The sequence below is a fragment of the Loxodonta africana genome, chromosome 19 (assembly GCF_030014295.1).
Source record: "Loxodonta africana isolate mLoxAfr1 chromosome 19, mLoxAfr1.hap2, whole genome shotgun sequence".
In the NCBI taxonomy this organism is placed as follows: Eukaryota; Metazoa; Chordata; class Mammalia; order Proboscidea; family Elephantidae; genus Loxodonta; species Loxodonta africana.
In genome coordinates, this window is record NC_087360.1 from 69,353,943 (window position 1) to 69,371,641 (window position 17,699).

At 36.0% G+C, this 17,699-nt stretch overlaps 1 protein-coding gene across 3 annotated transcripts in view; it reads right to left on the reverse strand.

Moving 5' to 3' along the window:
• Positions 1 to 17,699, reverse strand: part of WRN (WRN RecQ like helicase) — a 124,756-nt gene that overhangs the window by 72,470 nt on the left and 34,587 nt on the right. For all 3 annotated transcript variants that reach the window (XM_010592469.3, XM_010592468.3, XM_023551133.2), the window contains exons 4-10: positions 16,503 to 16,648; positions 15,861 to 16,009; positions 14,979 to 15,128; positions 13,346 to 13,415; positions 10,558 to 10,672; positions 5,785 to 6,208; positions 2,404 to 2,484 (exon numbers count right to left, since the gene is read on the reverse strand). In XM_010592469.3, coding sequence (XP_010590771.2) covers positions 2,404 to 2,484; positions 5,785 to 6,208; positions 10,558 to 10,672; positions 13,346 to 13,415; positions 14,979 to 15,128; positions 15,861 to 16,009; positions 16,503 to 16,648 — 1,135 coding nt within the window. The remainder of the gene's footprint in view (positions 1 to 2,403; positions 2,485 to 5,784; positions 6,209 to 10,557; positions 10,673 to 13,345; positions 13,416 to 14,978; positions 15,129 to 15,860; positions 16,010 to 16,502; positions 16,649 to 17,699) is intronic.

Here is a 17,699-nt window from a genome sequence, read left to right on the forward strand (position 1 = left end):
ACCACAAAAGAACACGTGTGCTCCATTTGAAATACGTGCTCAAGAATAGTTTCTAAGGCACGAGGCCAAAGATGGATATTTCCAGCATAAACAGAGTTCATTAATAGCATATTATGAACTGTCCCTGGGGAAAGCTATTGTAAATTTTATACTTAGATAATTTAAAACATTTTTATTTATTAAAAATTTTTCAATTTGCAAGCTGTAATGGGGGGTTTAATGTTATTTTTGTAATAAGTTTCTCTATATTGCATATCAGTCACATTCTTTTTGAGTAAGGACAAGGTTTAAACTATAAGCCGGCTGAAAATGTGCTTTGGAATTGTCAAATAGACAAAAAAAGCTTCAAAAAAATTTAGGAAAAGAATATTACAACTGTGGAATAAAGCTATTTGTTTTTATTTTGGCTTGGCAATATTTGATTTCCCCAGCTAAATGAAGACTATTCCAAGCAGGATAGAATGTACTAAAATTATCTCAGTTGTAAATTCTATTACTGAGAAGTGACAGAAATTATTAAACTACAGCTCTTTTTCCCTTTTCATTAAACTTTCCACTTAATGAATTTGATTTCAAAGGTTAATTTTAAAAAAAGGTACTCACTGCATGCCGGGAAAAGAGGGAAAAAAAGGGGGGGTGGGGGTTGGGAAGACTGTTTCTGTTTTTTGATTCAAGTCTACAAACATACTTAGAAAAGCAATTAAAAAATAAAGTTCTCTGACATGGGCACCCGGGTTGCCTTCTAAGAGGGTCAATATCCATGTCTGTGAAAGTCCACAAGGATCCCAGAAATGCACTCCTTGAAATCACACCTCAGAGAAGCAGTTACTCAATCAAGGAACATGATTTTGTATATGTTCTATTATTATTATTAGCTAATATTTATTAAACACTTACTAAATGACGGGTCCTGCGCTAAGCTCTTCTCAAGCAATAGCTTACATAAAATAATTAAAACCATTAACTGAGTATCAAAGAGATTAAGAAACTTGCCCATAGTTATACAAATAAATTCAGAAGCTGGGATTCAAACCCACATCTGAATTAAGACATCACATTCTTATCACTACCCATCGCTCTGCCCCAAAATTAAGGAATCAAAAAGTTAGTCTCATTTCACAGAAAAGAAAAATCACATCAACCTAAATAAAGATGAGGAATAAAAAATATGCATAAGGGTGAATGTCTGCATTTTTCTTCCTCTAATTTAGTCAAATTGGCTTTCCTTTCTTATTGTTCAAAGAAGCTGGAGGCTGGCTGACAGGTTGAAAAATATATGTTATAAAACACTACTTTCAACTTTGATAATAAAAGGGTAAAACCGAACCATTTATAACTCCAGAAAATTACATGAAATAAATGTAAAATATTTACAGCAAATAAGACAAAAAAAGTAGAAAAGAATATTGAATCTATAAAAATAGAACTTACAAATAAAAAGGGAATACACAGGGATGGGAAAGAAAGACGAATCTATTTCAATACTGGAGAGCTTAATCCTTATCCACATTCCAAGAAAAGCTTAAAAGAAAGTGACATAAGAGAGAACACAGACAACATAAAAATAAATTAGTATACTACTTCTCAAATAGTATTTATACACCTTATAAAGATATAAGCAGCTCTGGTGGCGCACTGGTTAAGAGCTCAGCTGCTAGCCAACAGGTTGGCGGTTTGAATCCATCAGCCACTCCTCAGAAACCCAATGGGGCAGCTCTACTCTGTCCTATAGGGTCACTATGAGTCAAACTTGACTTGACAGACAACAGGTTTGGTTTGCCCTTTTTTATAAAGATATAAAGAAATACAGATCAGAAAACATAAAATCTAATGTTACATAATCTCATTGTGCTTGGATCTGGTTTTAAAATAGGCGATATTTTACTCAAATATCATCTGGAAAGAACATGAAGTAACTTGAAGTAACTTGTTTTAAACATGCCACCAACTGCTCTGACAGGATCACAATAGAGGGTCCCGGACAGAGCTGGAGATACGTTTAGAACAAAATTCTAACTCACAAAAAAGAGGGAAAAAAAAAGACCAGGCTTACTGGTCTGACAGAGACTGGAGAAACCCTGAGAGTATGGCCCCCAGATACCCTTTTAGCTCAGTACTGAAGTCACTCCTGAGGTTCACCCTTCAGCCAAAGATTAGACACGCCCATAAAACAAAATGAGACTAAACGGGCACACCAGTTCAGAAGCAAGGATGAGAAGGCAGAAGGGGACAGAAAAGTTGGTAATGGGGAACCTGAGGTCAAGAAGGGGAGAGCGCTGACATGTCATGGGGTTGACAACCAATGTCAAAAAAACAATATGTGTATTAATTGTTTAATGAGAAACTAGTTTGCTGTGTAAACCTTCATCTAAAGTACAATAAAAAAAATTTTTTTAAACATACCTTAAGCATCTCTGTTTCTAAATCTTCATCACTTTCAATTACATAAGATATATCTTCTTCATTATCTTTGGAAGATAAATGCTTCAACAAAAAAAAGGATTCAAACATTAATTTTCAGTATGATGGACTCCATACCCTCTTTTCTACAAAATAAAGTTCCTAGACAACTTTCTCTTCTTTAAATAAATATATAATATATACTTATATGTTTACATGATAGATAAATGGCATAGACAGACAGGTAGCTAGCTAGACAGGCAGGCAGAGGAAGACAAAACAGATAAACATATTGAAATAAAATCGCACAATCTAAATGAGATACAAAGTAACAAACCAACTTTGGTTAAACAATGTCAAACCGGTTTTCCCCAATTTTCTTGGTACATATGGAATAATTTCAAGGTCAAAGCAAGGAACCTGGTTTTTTTTTTTTTAATCTACCAACTAAAAATATATAACAAAAAGCTACTATGATTATAATGCCTTTAAATAAATCAGTGTTTTACAAATAGCATCTACATATATCTGAAAAAGTGTCAGGTATGCTGTTTATTTAGTTTACTGCCAATGTTTGAATTTGTGGAACATTTACTATAATCTGGCAGCGCCCAGGAATCAAGTGTCCAACAGCTTGGAAATCCACCCAGAAGAAACCCACAAAAGAAATATAAAAGAAAAACCCTAACAAAAATGCCTAATTATTAAAATAGAAGTTGGGAAAGGAAGTATAGCCTTAGTTAACCTTCAAAATTTAAGTAAAGAAAAAAAAAAAGTTTAAAATAAGTTTATACTAACCAAAAAAACTAAACCCGTTGCCACTGAGTCAATCCCTACTCATAGTGACCCTATAGGACAGAGTAGAACTGCCCCATAGGGTTTCCAAGGAGCGCCTGGTGGATTCGAACTGCCGATCTTTTGGTTAGTGGTCATAGCTCTTAACTATTATGCCACCAGGGTTTCCGAGTTTATACTAGGACAGTAAAATTACTTCTACTTTTTAAATGGGGTCTTTAATGAACAAAGGAAACAATGGTAATAATTATCACACAATAAAAAACGGCAGGAGAATAATTTGGTGATTCCTCAAAAAGTTGAACATAGAAACTCGTATGACCTAGAAATTCCACTCCTAAATATATACACTGTGAAACAGAAATATATGTCTACACTAAAAATTGTACACAAATGTCGAGACCAGCATTATTCACAATAGCCAAAACATGAAAATCCAAATGAGCCTCAGCAGATGAATGGATACACAAAATGTGATATATACATACACAGAACATTATTCACCCATAAAAAGAAACAAAGTACTGATAGATGCTACAGCTTGGATGAGCCTGGAAAACATACTATGTGAAAGAAGACAAATTCAAAGGGTCATATAGTGTATGATTCCTTTTACATGAAAAATCCAGAATAGGCAAATCCACAGACAGAAAGCAGATTAGTGGTTGCCAGAGGATGGGGGGAGAGGGGTATGGGAAGTAGTTACTTAAAGGGTACCTTAAAGGGTACAGGGTATTCTTCTGAGGTGATGAAAAAGTTCTGAAACTAGAGAGAGATGGTGGTGGCACCGCATTGTGAATATACTAAATGCCACTGCATTAAACACTTTAAAATGGTTAATTGTACATTATATGAATTTCGCCTCAACTAATAATTATTTTAAAATGGCAAACCCTAGTCACAGTCAGATTATTAAATCCTGATCATAATTTCAAAACATTAGAGAAACCAGGGGTTTGAACCACTTCTTCCTGGTTCAGTCATGACCGAGGAAGCCACATGAAACAGACTCAAATTTTTAAAATTTGGGTGAACCAGAATGATAACTGGAACAGGAAAAACTACAGGTCAAAGCCCTGCTAGAAACTTAATCTCCCTATTAGATTATAAGGGCAGTGTAAACGCTGCACAGCAACCAAATCTCTGGCATGCAGGATTTTGAGCAGAGTCAGAAACAGCGTTGCCCTGCTCAAAGATGGCGGCACCCCACTCAAAGACGGCAGCCAAACATGCCACCTTGAATGTGTGTCGCTCTCCAAAGCCCTGCCAATAATCCAATCTCACGCATCAGGCTCCTACAAAAGCTCAGTATGCTTCCTCCAGGGCTTTGACCCAGTAATATTTCCCGTACCAGGTACCACACCAAATCACTCAAATTGTAAAAATTCAGGCCTTTTCCAGTTTTGCTTCATTGGCCATGACAGAACTAGTTCAAACTGATTCCAAGCCTAGATAGAAACATCATTTTGAAATGTGTACTTAAAAGTACACTAGGAAATTAAAGGTGATGCAGATGTAAGCAAAAGATAACATCTCCCAAAGAGTGAACCTACTTTACAAATAGTTGGCATGAGAACAGTTTTTATTTAATTTTTAAATAAAATGCATTTATATACTAACAGAGGTGATTACTAAAGGGCTACCAAAAACAAAGTGAATTTCTCATAATACTGAGACTTTTATTGTCAGAAAACTGAAGGGAAAATAACCCTATTAAAAGACTCAAAGCTAGTTTTTAAACAATTTATTTATTGCAAAAATGTATAAAATTCGGATATCTTAATTTTAAAAACGAATGAAAAACAAGTGAGGTAAAACTGTACTGCTTTATGATTTCTCTTTATATGATCTGTCTTTATAATAAAAGAAACTGATTCCTCTATTACGATTTCAGTATTTCAAAATATAAAGTTAACTCAGAAGGTACAAAACAGTCTCACGAATCCAATTAATTTAATTAGAACATAATCAGAAATCTAGCCATTCAGTTGAGGAAGAATATAAATTTTTTAGCAATAATCTGTTAAGGGAAAAAAAATGTATAAGTTATAGACTCTCCAGATGACAGTAAAGGTTAGTGTCAAGAAGAATACCAGGAGTTAATTAGCAGCCCTCTCAAGACAGCAAGCAAAGAAATTCTGTGTAAGAAAATAAAAACTACCCCCAAAAATCAAGTTTAGAAGAGTAAACACTAGTAGATATGTAGGAAATACACAAAAAGAAGAGATATCTATTACGCCAAAAACATGAGAAATGCTAAAAAAGCAAATTATAACAAATGTCTATTGACATAAAATCTTTCCACTCAACCATGCTGCTCATGTCTTAAGACGGGAGGGCCACGCTGTGACCTAGAGGCCAAATCCAGCCCAACGCCTGGTTTTGTAAATAAAGTTTTATAGGATAACAGACATACTCATCCATTTACATTTGTTTAGGGCTGTTTCCAAACTATGATGGCAGAGCTGAGTAGTTGCAGAAGAGACTGTACAGCTCGCAAGGCCTAAAATACTTACTACTGGTCCCTTTACAAAAAAATTCTGCCAACGCCTACTCTAGTGAATAAAGATTGTTTTCTCTCTTTAGTACCTCAGAAGATGTGTAAGTAACATCACAAAGATTTTCTTCCAGAGCCTGCTGCTCCAAGAGTTGAAGTTCACTTTCCGTAATATCTAATGACATCAAACAAACTCTTTCCCGATTTTCTTTCAATTTATCGTTTTCTATTCCATCTTCAAGCCCATCTTCTTCTTGTTTCACTTCATTTTCAAGTACATTTTCTCCATCATGTTTAATTAAGTTATCAAGTGGTATGTCCCACGTCTCATCTTCAACTTCAGCAAAAATTTTGTTTTCTCTAATTTCCTTCTGTTGTCTTACACCAGCAGCTGGATCTTCCAGTAAGTTAAAATCACCGCTTGGCTTCAGTTCTGTCTCAGTGCTGGTAGAACCAAATATTATATTCCTCAATGAATAAAGATTTTCTGAAATATCCTTCAATAGTATAGAAACCCTATGAAAAAAATTAAGAAAGGTTAATTTAACTCTAATTGCAATAGGTATAAGCAGAAGTTTTGGAGTCCATGAGTGGTACGGTTAACACACTTGGCTGTTAACCAAAAGGCTGGCGGTTTGAGTCCACCCAGAGGCATCTCAGAAGAAAGGCCTAGTGATCTACTTCTGAAAAATCACCATTGAACACCCTCTAAAGCATAGCTCTGCTCTAACACACATAGGATCACCATGCGTTAGAAATGATTCAAAGGCAACTGGCAAGGGTAGAAGCTCTCTTCCAGTGACCATCACTTAAAGAACCCACTGGATATAAGTTGTTCTTCGTATCCTAGCTCTCACTATATGCTTACAGCTAATAGGCTACTCTCTAGTTCAGGTAGGCACTTCTGGATCCAACAGTTGACTTGTATGCTTATCAAGAATCAGCACTGTTTGCTCCTAAACTTGTTTATGACAGTTATACCTTCTATAACAATTAAATGTGAAGTAAACCAATGACACATGACCTCAAAAATCAAAACTATTTTATTGAATACTTTTTTTTTTTTTATGTTCAATATGTGGAATGGCTTGGCAAATTTCTTTTTCATTTTTAATCAGTTTGATTAACTAGGGTCAAAGTAATTTTTAAAGTTTGGGGGGGAAATCATAAAAATTTCTAGGATCTGTACTCAAACTGCTTCAAGTTTCTTAAGTTTTCACTCAACTTAAAAAAGACTGAAACTGGAAGGTATAGATGATCCATTATGAGTGTAGATTAAACAAAAAATACTCTGTAGAACCCCAAACTGCAGGACTATCTAATGAAAAAGCCTTGACATATACCAAAGATAGTAACCAAATGTGCGTTAATATGACAAAAGAACATTTTTTGTGATTCCATATTTAATCTAGCTTTCTGAAATCACTGATCAATTACTAGTCCCAGCTGCAACAGGTGGCAGTGCTTATGCAGCAGGCTTGGTTTTTTTGTTTGTTTGTTTAGAGGGAGTATGGTCATCAAAGAGGCATATTTGCTCCGTTACCTAATTAGCACTTTGGTTTAGCTTTTCTAATTTTTCTGTATTTAAAATCAATACTTAATAAAATCTGGCATGCCTTTTAAAGTTTTATACTGATGACTCAAATAAAGGTTTGATCTTTCACATGAATAAGGTATCAAAAGTGCTGAGTTAGTCTGACTGAGGCATGGCCCCTGGACTGTTAGCCCAAAACTAAAACCATTCCTGAATCCAACTCTTCAGACAAAGATTAGACTGGACTATAAGACATAAAATGATACGGGTGAGAAGTGTGCTTCTTAGCTCAAGTAGACATATGAGATTACGTGGGCAGTTCCTGTCTGGAGGGGAGATGAGAAGGCAGAGGGTGACAGGGGTTGGCTGAATGAACATGGAAAATACAAGGTGGAGGGAAGGAGTGTGCTGTCACATTGTAGGAAGAGAAACTAGGGTCATATAATAATGTGTATATAAGTTTTTGTATAAGAGACTGACTTGAATTATAAACTTTCACTTAAGGCACAATAAAAAAAAATGTGTTGGAGGGGGAGAAAGCTTGTGGGATACATTCAAGATTCTTCCATGACGTTGCATGGATTGATAGCTCTTTTTTTTGTTTTGTTCTTTTTGCTGAGTAGTGTTCTCTCCTATGGACACCTCATTGTTTGTTTATCCATTCACCTATGGAGGGACATCTTGTTTGCTTCTAGTTTTTGGTGATTATAAGTAAAAACCAAAAAAACCAAATCCATTGCCGTTGAGTTGATTCCGACTCATAGTGACCCTATAGGACAGAGTAGAACTGCCCCATAGAGTTTCCAAGGATTTGAACTGCCAGCATCTGGGTCAGCGGTCGTAGCTCAACCACTACACCATGAGGGTTCCCAATTATAAATAAAGCTGATATAAACATTAAAAAAAAAAAAAAAGTGCTGAGTTATTTTGTGAGTTTATCTCCTCACTGGGATTAGCACCATTACCAGTTGGGCTCAAGTTTAAGGTGACAAAGTCTACATCAACACAAACAAAACCAAAAGCAAGGTTAAATTCGGGAAATAAAATTCATTATACTCTAAAATTCTTCAAACCTTATGAAGAATATTTAGCATTAAACATGGCTATTCAAATATAGGAACTGTTTATGAATAAATACTTTAGTAGGAACAGGTATGTAATATAGTTTGTTATATGCCCAGGAAATACTGTGACCATATAAACACGGCAGCAGCGGCACAGATTAACTGACGAAGACTGTAAGGTCTCATTTATCCTGCCCTGCATCAGAGAACGTCACGTTTCATGTAAGATAGTAACTAATATTTACTCTAATAAATACCAAAGGCTCTCCTGACTTCTTCAGTAAGGCACAGTGTACTTTTCCTTCTTTGTAAGGACTGATATCACGCCTGTTAGACGACTACAGACAGCCTCAGCACCAGAAGAACGTCAAATGCGTAACAGAAGTACAATAGATACGGACTGAATTTAAATCAGTTACTAGGCACTACTCAGTCCCCGAGTGCCACAAACAGTTAAGTGATCAACTACTGATGAAAGGGTGGCGGCTGAAATTCACCCAGAAGCACCTCAAAAGAGAGGCCTGGCTGTCTGCTTCCAAAAGGTCACAGCCCTGAAAACCGTATGCAGCAGTCCTACCCTGACACACGTGGGGTCTCCATGAGTCGGAACCAACTCGGCAGCAGCTAACAACAACTAAGCAGTACTAAAATAATACCACTACCTTCAGGGTCCCCTGAAGCATAAAACTGTTCTCTTTTGTAACAAACCTTAAACTGCTATACGTTTAAGATCTCATTTTTAGCTTTTAGTTCTGTCCACTCTTTCAGAGATTGCCAACTGTCACTTCCTGCTGTTGCTATGTGCAGACCATACTTCATTCATATCTATTTTTCTTTTTTAGTCCACTTTGTACACTAGAAACTAGATATCCAGACTTGTCAAACTACCTATAAAAAAGCAAATGTGACACCTCTGGGAATTACAGTAAGTGAGCCTGAATACACTGATTATGTCATGGGTTTTGACTGCTCAGAAGCCTTTTTTGTTCCCTTAAGCCAGGCATTACTGCAAACTCATCACAAAGAACATAAAACAGATGCAACTAGTGCTTGTTTTGATACTGAAACTTTACAAGATCCATCTTTACTACAAACGAAATCTCATCATTTCCCATTCCCAAGTTTTAAGAAAACTTACTTAGCTTTCATATTACAAAGCATATGTAATTTACATTCAATAGGTATTTTAACTGCTAGAACAAAAACCTAAAATAAATGTAAAAATTACTCAAAAGGTAGTTTTTCTTTCATGGTGGGAAAAATGTAAAAATTAGTAAGAAATGGCTTTTTTGGTATCCTCCATCCCATCTGAAATTTACATCTTTCAGAAACTCTCAGTTACATAAAAACTGCTAAAACACATTGCTTGGGGGTAAAAGGCCAAAAAAAAAAAAAAAAAATGCTGAATTCCTACATCTTATTTTTAAATCCATCAATCAAAATCTATTACAAATTCAATCCAAAAAGAATACATTAACATTACATTTTGTCAGAGGCAGAATTCTTTCAATTCCAACTAGCTGCTTTACATTTCTTGTAAAGTATCTTTGGCCTCAAAATTTTATTACCAAATGGTAACCATTCACTGTTCAAGAGTGCTCCCACTTTAGAGATTAATCAGGGACGCTAATCAGCAATTAGGGCCAGGGAAGAGGCTAGACCCAAAAAGAGTTAGCTATGCAGCCCCTATACCCCAAAGTTTATTAATCCGTAAACATTTTACTCAAATATCTCTAACTATGTAATACTTCGGCTATAAAATGATCTTTCAAATCTGAATGCCTTTTGTTCTAATTAGTCTACGAATTAGGTAGACTTCTTACTCAGATAAGAACCAGAAAAATGAAGCTACTAAGTATAAAACCTACTTTTATTTATAGATTTCAATTGAAGAAATGTAATAAAAGATGCCTATAAACAGAAAGAAAATGACAGGTTTAAATTTAAGTATCTTCCTTGATGTGTATTTATGAATTTTATTTTGACAAGAAAATACCATAAAAATGTAGCTCATATCATATTTCTTTCATTCATAAAACATCCTAAAAAGCAAAAGAAAAAACCTTAAAGCTTTTGATGTACTATTTCACAGCTGAAAGGTATTTCTCATTTATAAAGCAGTCTCTGTGTGTGTGTGTGTGTGTGTGTGTGTGTGTGTGTGTATTCAAGCAAATTCCCATGAGTCTACCTTAATGAACATCAATACTTCATATATAGAAAAATGTAATAAAAACAAACAGAATTGACAAAAACAGGTAATATTTAACCTCTGTGGATTTTCCAGTTTTCTCACAGCGTCAGGAAGATGTTTAGCTAGATCCATCATCTCTTCAGAGATTGAAGTCAACTGTTTTTTCACATCACTAGGTAGTATTTTCTCCTCTACGGGAAAAAAAAAATCAATATTAATCTTCAAACCAAAAAGCAGAGATATTTATTTAGCCCTTTCATTAAACAGTATTAGGGCTCAGATTTTCATTTTCTTTCTTTATATAAATTCCAACAGAAAGATTTCCTTATCCTACCCCAAAATCACCTTAATCACTTTACTTCTCTTTCAAAATGTGGCTATTGAAATTTTAGAAGAAATTACAAATAATCTGCATTCATATATATTATAACTCCGCAACTACTGAACTAGGCAGAAGAAGGTAGAAATGAGAACCTGAACCCATCTTTCCTATTTCAAAGTCAGAAATCAATAACACCATGTGGGCTGCCACTGAATAAATACAGTTTAGTAAACATATTCACAGCATTTCCTCTATTTTCCTACTCATACCAGTCACCACAAAAATAAAATACAAGCCTTTCTAGTCAGTGATCATCATCTAAGCTCTCGACTCCATTTTGTCTCGTACGTCATTCTCTGTCACCACCACACAGCCGTCCCCCCTTTCCTAGGCCTTTCGCCTACTCGGTATTTCTCACACTTCATTAGTACTTCTCTTATCCTTCAGAAACCCCAACTCCTCTGAACCACAGGACTATACCATCTGCTACTCCTCACTGGTGGCAAAGTAGTTAACAGCTATGGCTGCTAGCCAAAAGGTCAGCAGTTCGAATCCACCAACCACTCCTTGGAAACCCTATGGGGCAGTTCGACTCTGTCCTACAGGGTCACTATGAGTTGGAATTGACTCAATAGCAATGGGTTTGGTTCAGTTCGGTACTCGTTATTGCTACGGTTATTGTTTAACCTCAAAATCACATGCCCTCACTCACTGAAGATTTTAGCACCTGGTTCACTCATTGTCTTTCCCTCCATCACTACTTCTGTGGTTATTCCTGTGTCTTCAATACCCACACAGATGATGCATCAAAAGTGTGGTCTTTCAGTTCCTTGGCCTCTCCAACAATCTTTACCTCAACTGACCTCAGCCACCCATTCCTGTGGTCAGACCCTTTACCTTGCAATTAACAATAAGGTCACCATCTCCAAACATCAATTGTAAACATTCCACCCTCTGAGCACCAGCATGCTATCTTTCTCTCCAGCATGCGTGCCCCAATAGAACAATTCTTCGACACGTTCAGAACCAAATCCACTGACCCTACCACTTTCTTCTTACCCATTAGCATTCCCGTTCACACTTTCTATCATGTCTTACTTTCTTTTCTTACCTGTATTTCCTTCAATGTACCATCGAATGCTTTGATCCTTCTTCCCTATCCTAATTAAAACCCAGCTCTTTTATCTACTTAATGTGTATACCCAAGTAATATAGTTCAAAATAAAAAAGATTGATCTCACTTTAAATTCATGACCCAGGTCACCAATGGGCCCTCAGTACTGACTGTTAATTCTTCATATTTCCCGCTTTTCCACTCTCAGGATGACTAGGTCACACCTTCTCCTTTCTCCTCAAGACTCCAACACTTGCTTGTCCCCACTTTTTATTTTCAGGGAACAACTTCCCTTCTTATTTCACTAATAGTAACAAAAAGAAGTATCTCAGCTTCCCACCCATAACCTACTTAATAGTCTGGACAAGTATATCCTGCATTCCCACATTACAAAGGATGAACTGTCCCTGCATCTACCTAAGACCAACCCCTCACGTTTATACACTGGAACCCAATTACTCTCTCCCACCCCAGGACTTAATCCTGCACTTATCTTTTTTCTCTCCCATATTACCACATTTCCCTTTTCTACTGGATCATTCCTGTGAGCATACAGACATACTGTAATTACTTCATTTCTTACCCTGGGCTACCCACTTTTCTACTCCTGTTGACAGCAAAGACAATTACAAAGAATATTATATGAGGAGGTCATGCCATATTTCTAAGTTTATTTAGCAAAAGCGTCTGATTTAATTAATATATTTTCAAACATAATTACCTGGAACGTCCAAAAGGAAACTATAACAAGAACACTAATAGCAACTACCACAGAGACCAATGGAAGTGCTTCGAATATCTCGGCCCTTCTAACGCTCACAATTATTCTGTGAAAAAGATGTCATGTTATTATCCACATTCCAAATGTGAGGAAACTGGTAAATCCCAAGTCACATGGCTGAGATGCCACCCTTGGTCTACGTGACTCCTAAGCAAGTGCTCTTCCCCCCACGACGTGGCCCTTCCTGCGATCACTGACCTAGCAAGGTATCTGAGAAAGGCACCGAAGTTGAAGGAGGTGGTCACCCTTTTTGTAGATTCAAGAGCAGAGTTATTCTACGTTGGAGAAAATTCAGAAATGTAACCAGTCCACTATAAACTATCTAATACATTTTAAGTATTTATAACAAGGAGGTACAATCTCAGACTAGGAGACAGTTTCATCACTGACATTCTCAAAGTCACAAAGCCCCATCTCCAGAAGCCTAATAAACAGCACTGCCACAAAGCGGAGGTGCTAAGTCCTGCTTTTCCAGGAGTAACACGCCTGACACCCTCATCTTTGGTCAGATGGATTCCAACCTAATGTTGCACTTGAGAAGTTATAATAGTATTAAATGCTTTGCACATGTGTGAACACTGTCTTTTTGGAGATAAACCTCACAAAAGAGGAAAACCACGTATCTCTTATTTAACGTCACAGCTTACCTTTACTTAAAGCGAACACTTGCACACCATCACCCAATTTTTCTAATTTTCGATAAATGATGAGACCAGCCTAAACAACAAAAAATAAAAAGAAAATGCTAGAGACAGCCAACATAAAACTCTCTCCATCTTCAGAAAAAAACAAAAGAATGATTCTGAAGGTATGCAAAAAGCTGAATCCAACCTATCATATTATGCAAAGATCTATGTATCTTCATTTACTCACCACACCAGTTGTGGACACTGAGAAAGTAAGCTGCCTAGGCCTTAAAGTAAAAGTCTAAATTTTCACTTTTTAACACCTAATATTATAAAGCAAGCATTCAAATCAGTAACTTGTAAAAGGACTCTAGCAAGTGGCAGTCTGCTTCCATAAAGAGTAAACCAGAACACCCAAACTTGTTGCTGTCAAGCCAATTCTGATTCACAGGGACCCTACAGGGCAGAGCAGAGATGCCCCATAGGGTTTCCAAAGCTGAAATCGTTATGTAAGCAGGCCATTAAGCTTTCTCCCACGGAGCAGCTGGAGGGTTCGAACTGCAGATCTTCCAGTTAGTAGCCAAGCTCTTAACCACTGTGCCACCAGGGCTCCTCCCCTGGAAACACTATGGGCAATTCTACTCTGTCCTATAGGGTCGTTATGAGTCAGAATCAATTCGACAGCAATGGGTAACAAGACCTCATCAAGTAAAAGAAATCTTTTTTGACTACAGGTACCCACCTCTCTTATTTCATTAAATCAGCTGAGAATGTTACTTGGTATATGAACAGTCCTCCCCTTCTGGGTACTGTTAACAGCAGCAAACAGCTCATATTGATTTTTTCATTAAGAAAAATGCTATAGAGCCCATATTAGTTATTAATAAGTTTTGTGATTTTTAAAAACAGAACATAAAGAAAATGATCACCCTATTTCCTTGATAAAAATCATTTTTTTCAAGTAGCAGGCCAAAGGAGTTTCCACTCCTGAAATGATTTACAAAGTGTGAAACAATAAGATAGTCATCTACAGATAAATTTATGAATTAGGGGGAAAAGAAACCCATCAGGGCATAAAATACATCTCTTAATGAAAAAATACACACTAGTGCTATATAGAAACCTAAACATAAATTTCAGCTTGTACAAATATGCTAAATATGAAAATACTTCTGGCTAACAGCAGTGGCAAGCTAAATATGGAGGCAATTTTTCTAAATTTTCACTGCAGTTTAAATATAAATACGGGAAATAAGGCTAGTTTCAATATAGAAACTGTCTTGTAATTATTGGTATTCTTAAGTTGCTTACAAATCAAATATATCATTAATGCCATTCGTGCTTGCTCAGCCTGGATTTATTACTAGTCTTTCATGTTTTCATAGAGTTAACATTTCTGACACACAAAATTGGATATTATTTTGGCTTCATGAAGATGAAAATAACTAGCACTGAATAATCTGTTGATTGGTACTTGCTAATTAATCCTGAATATTCACCGGGTCACTAAATGTTTCCTGAAGCATTTTTAACGCCAAACTAATTTAAAATATTTTAGTTGTATTTGTGCCACTACCACAATAAAATTTTTCTTAAAGAATTTACAATGATGTTTTAAAAATATATCAGAGACTAAAGATCGTCAAGTACCTACATAAGCATCAGTGGCTGCGTACAGTTTCTGGTCCTCAGTGAGAGGAAAATTATTCCAGTTGCTACAGCGGATAGACTTGTCTTTCAGAAGCTGTTTATTTAAGAGGTGTTTAACCAGACCATTGAGGCTCCAGGTCTCCGTACATTTCAGCTAGAAGAATGAAAAAAAACAACATGGCAGAAATCACTTTCTCCTACTTTCAGACGTTCCTAAATACCAATAAATGACCACGTCACAAATAAAATTAGAAATGTTGTACCAAAACTTAACCCAGACGTATTCCTCAAGACATTTACTGTCACTAAAAACCTCATTTATGGTCCACATTGGTAAGAATTTAATTCTGGAATTTCCCCAATGTAAGTATTAAAATTCTTGGACTACAAAAGTATTGTTCATGGAAAAAAGTTAAATAGTTAATAAGCTTTCTACTTCCCAGCCAAATGAATACGTGGCTGACTATGGGGATCGAACGGCTACATTAATAAGATATGTGAAATATGAATGATGGAATCGATTGTCAAACTTCCACTGAGATTATATCACAAGAGCTACATTATACTGTCCCTAAAAATAAAATGAAAATAAAAGTTATTACTGATACAAATGGATTATTGAGATGAACTTGAAATATGACATTTAAAATATGCAAATGAAAGAAACAAAGTAAAATAGTGCCATGAAATGGGGGAAGGGAATACTTAAATTGTATGCCAAAACAAAGGATTAAAACTGTAGGTTTTCATTACGGAACACTCATTTGGAACTTCTTTTGTGATACAGAACCATAACATAGCTTATTTTTTCAAAATCTAACATTCAGATAGAAGGGACATTCTGTGAAACATAAAATTATATATGAAAAAAATATATGTATACCACCTTTTCGTTGGCAACATCTGTCAGTTCCACAAAACTCTTCAATTTGATGTCAAAGTCACGTAGAAGTTTCCACTGGTCACCTTCAATTCCTACACCTGCCTTTTTAATTGCTTCATTTTCAAGTAACATTTTTAATCCCTGAGGGAAAACTATAACATTTTATCGTTATTCCAAGGTTCAATCAAGTACGATGGATTTATTTTCTACTACTCTCACATTAAAAGTTTATATTTAAATTTGTGTTCGTGTTAAGTTTACATACAGAAACACATTCACCTTGAGTATTTCTTTTCTAACCTGAAGCAAAACATATTAATGGATAAATGACAAGAAAAAAACAACTAGTATGAGTGCCACATGCACTAAAAACAGCAATATATTCCTAGTCATTTAGCCCCTCTAAACTATAGTTCTCTTCTCTCTAAAACAGGAGTAATACCAATGTCACATGCCTGACCGGAATGTCGTAAAAATTAAATGTAACAGGAGCTGTGAGTAGAACAAATGGAATATAAATACCTAAATAAATATAGGTAGTGAGAGAAGTGTCAGCAATCGAAAAAGATTTATATTCTAGAGGAAAGGTTGACATAATAAAATTATCAATCACATAAAAATAAGACAAAGAAAAGAGATACCAACCTGACATAGAAGAAATGTGGAACAAGTAACACCTGCTCTCCGACACACACAACTGAATTAGAGCGACTCTGCTCAGCTTCGCATTACTGTACACTGGTGGCCATTCCATGTCAAATCCTATCACATCTCCATCAGACAGGCTCATGCTAAAGGAAAATAAACAGCTAAATTAATTACATTAAAATTCTAAGCTTCAGAACAATAGTGTAGCTTAACTAATAAAGAATATCTGCCTTGAACATTGTGCTGTTTTAACAACTATCTATACGGGATGAAATTGACAACCACAACTCGGAAGATTACATAGGAAACTCATGGGGTAGTGAGTTTATGTTAATGGGGAACAATTTGGAAAAGGAGGGTGGGAATGGGTGCACAAGTTGAAGAATGTAATCAGGTCAGCAATAGGAGGAGGATACAGAATGTGTGGCTAACTGCCTCCATGAACAACTGCCACCTTTGCCATGAGACCAGAAGAAATGGATGGTACCCGGCTACCATTACTGAATATTTTCATCAAAGATCCCTTAGAAGAATCCTGGTCAAAACGGGGAAAATGCAGAACAGAATTTTAAATTCTCATAGACTCTGGACTTTCTGGAGCAATGGAAGGTGGATGAACCCCCAAAACTCTTGCCCTAAGATAATCGTTAAACCTTAAACCAAAAATATCCCCTGAAGTCATCTTAAAAACAAACAATAGTTTAGATTAACTAGTTAAAAAAAAAAGCCTACCTTGAGTATTATGATCTTTCCAGAATTATCTATATGGGAGCAAACTGACAACAGCAACTCAAAAGATCAGACAGGAAACTAAGGCGGCAGTGAGTTTATGTTAATGGAGGAGGAACAACACGAAAAAGGAGGGTGAGAATGGTTGTACAACTTGAATGGAATCAATGTCACTGAATTATATATGTAAGAATTGTTAAACTGGTAAATATTCTGTGTATATTCTCAATAGCAACAAAAGTAAAATAAATTATATATATTTAAAAAACAGGCAACAGGCTAGAATAGACATTTCACCAAATAAGATATACAAATGACTAACAAGCACATGAGAAGATGCTCAACATCATCAGCTGCTACTGTTGTTAGTTGCCATCAAGTCAATTCCAGCTCACGGCAACCCAACGCGTGCAGAATAGAACTGCTCCGTAGGTTTCAAGGCTGTGACTTTTCGGAAGCAGATCA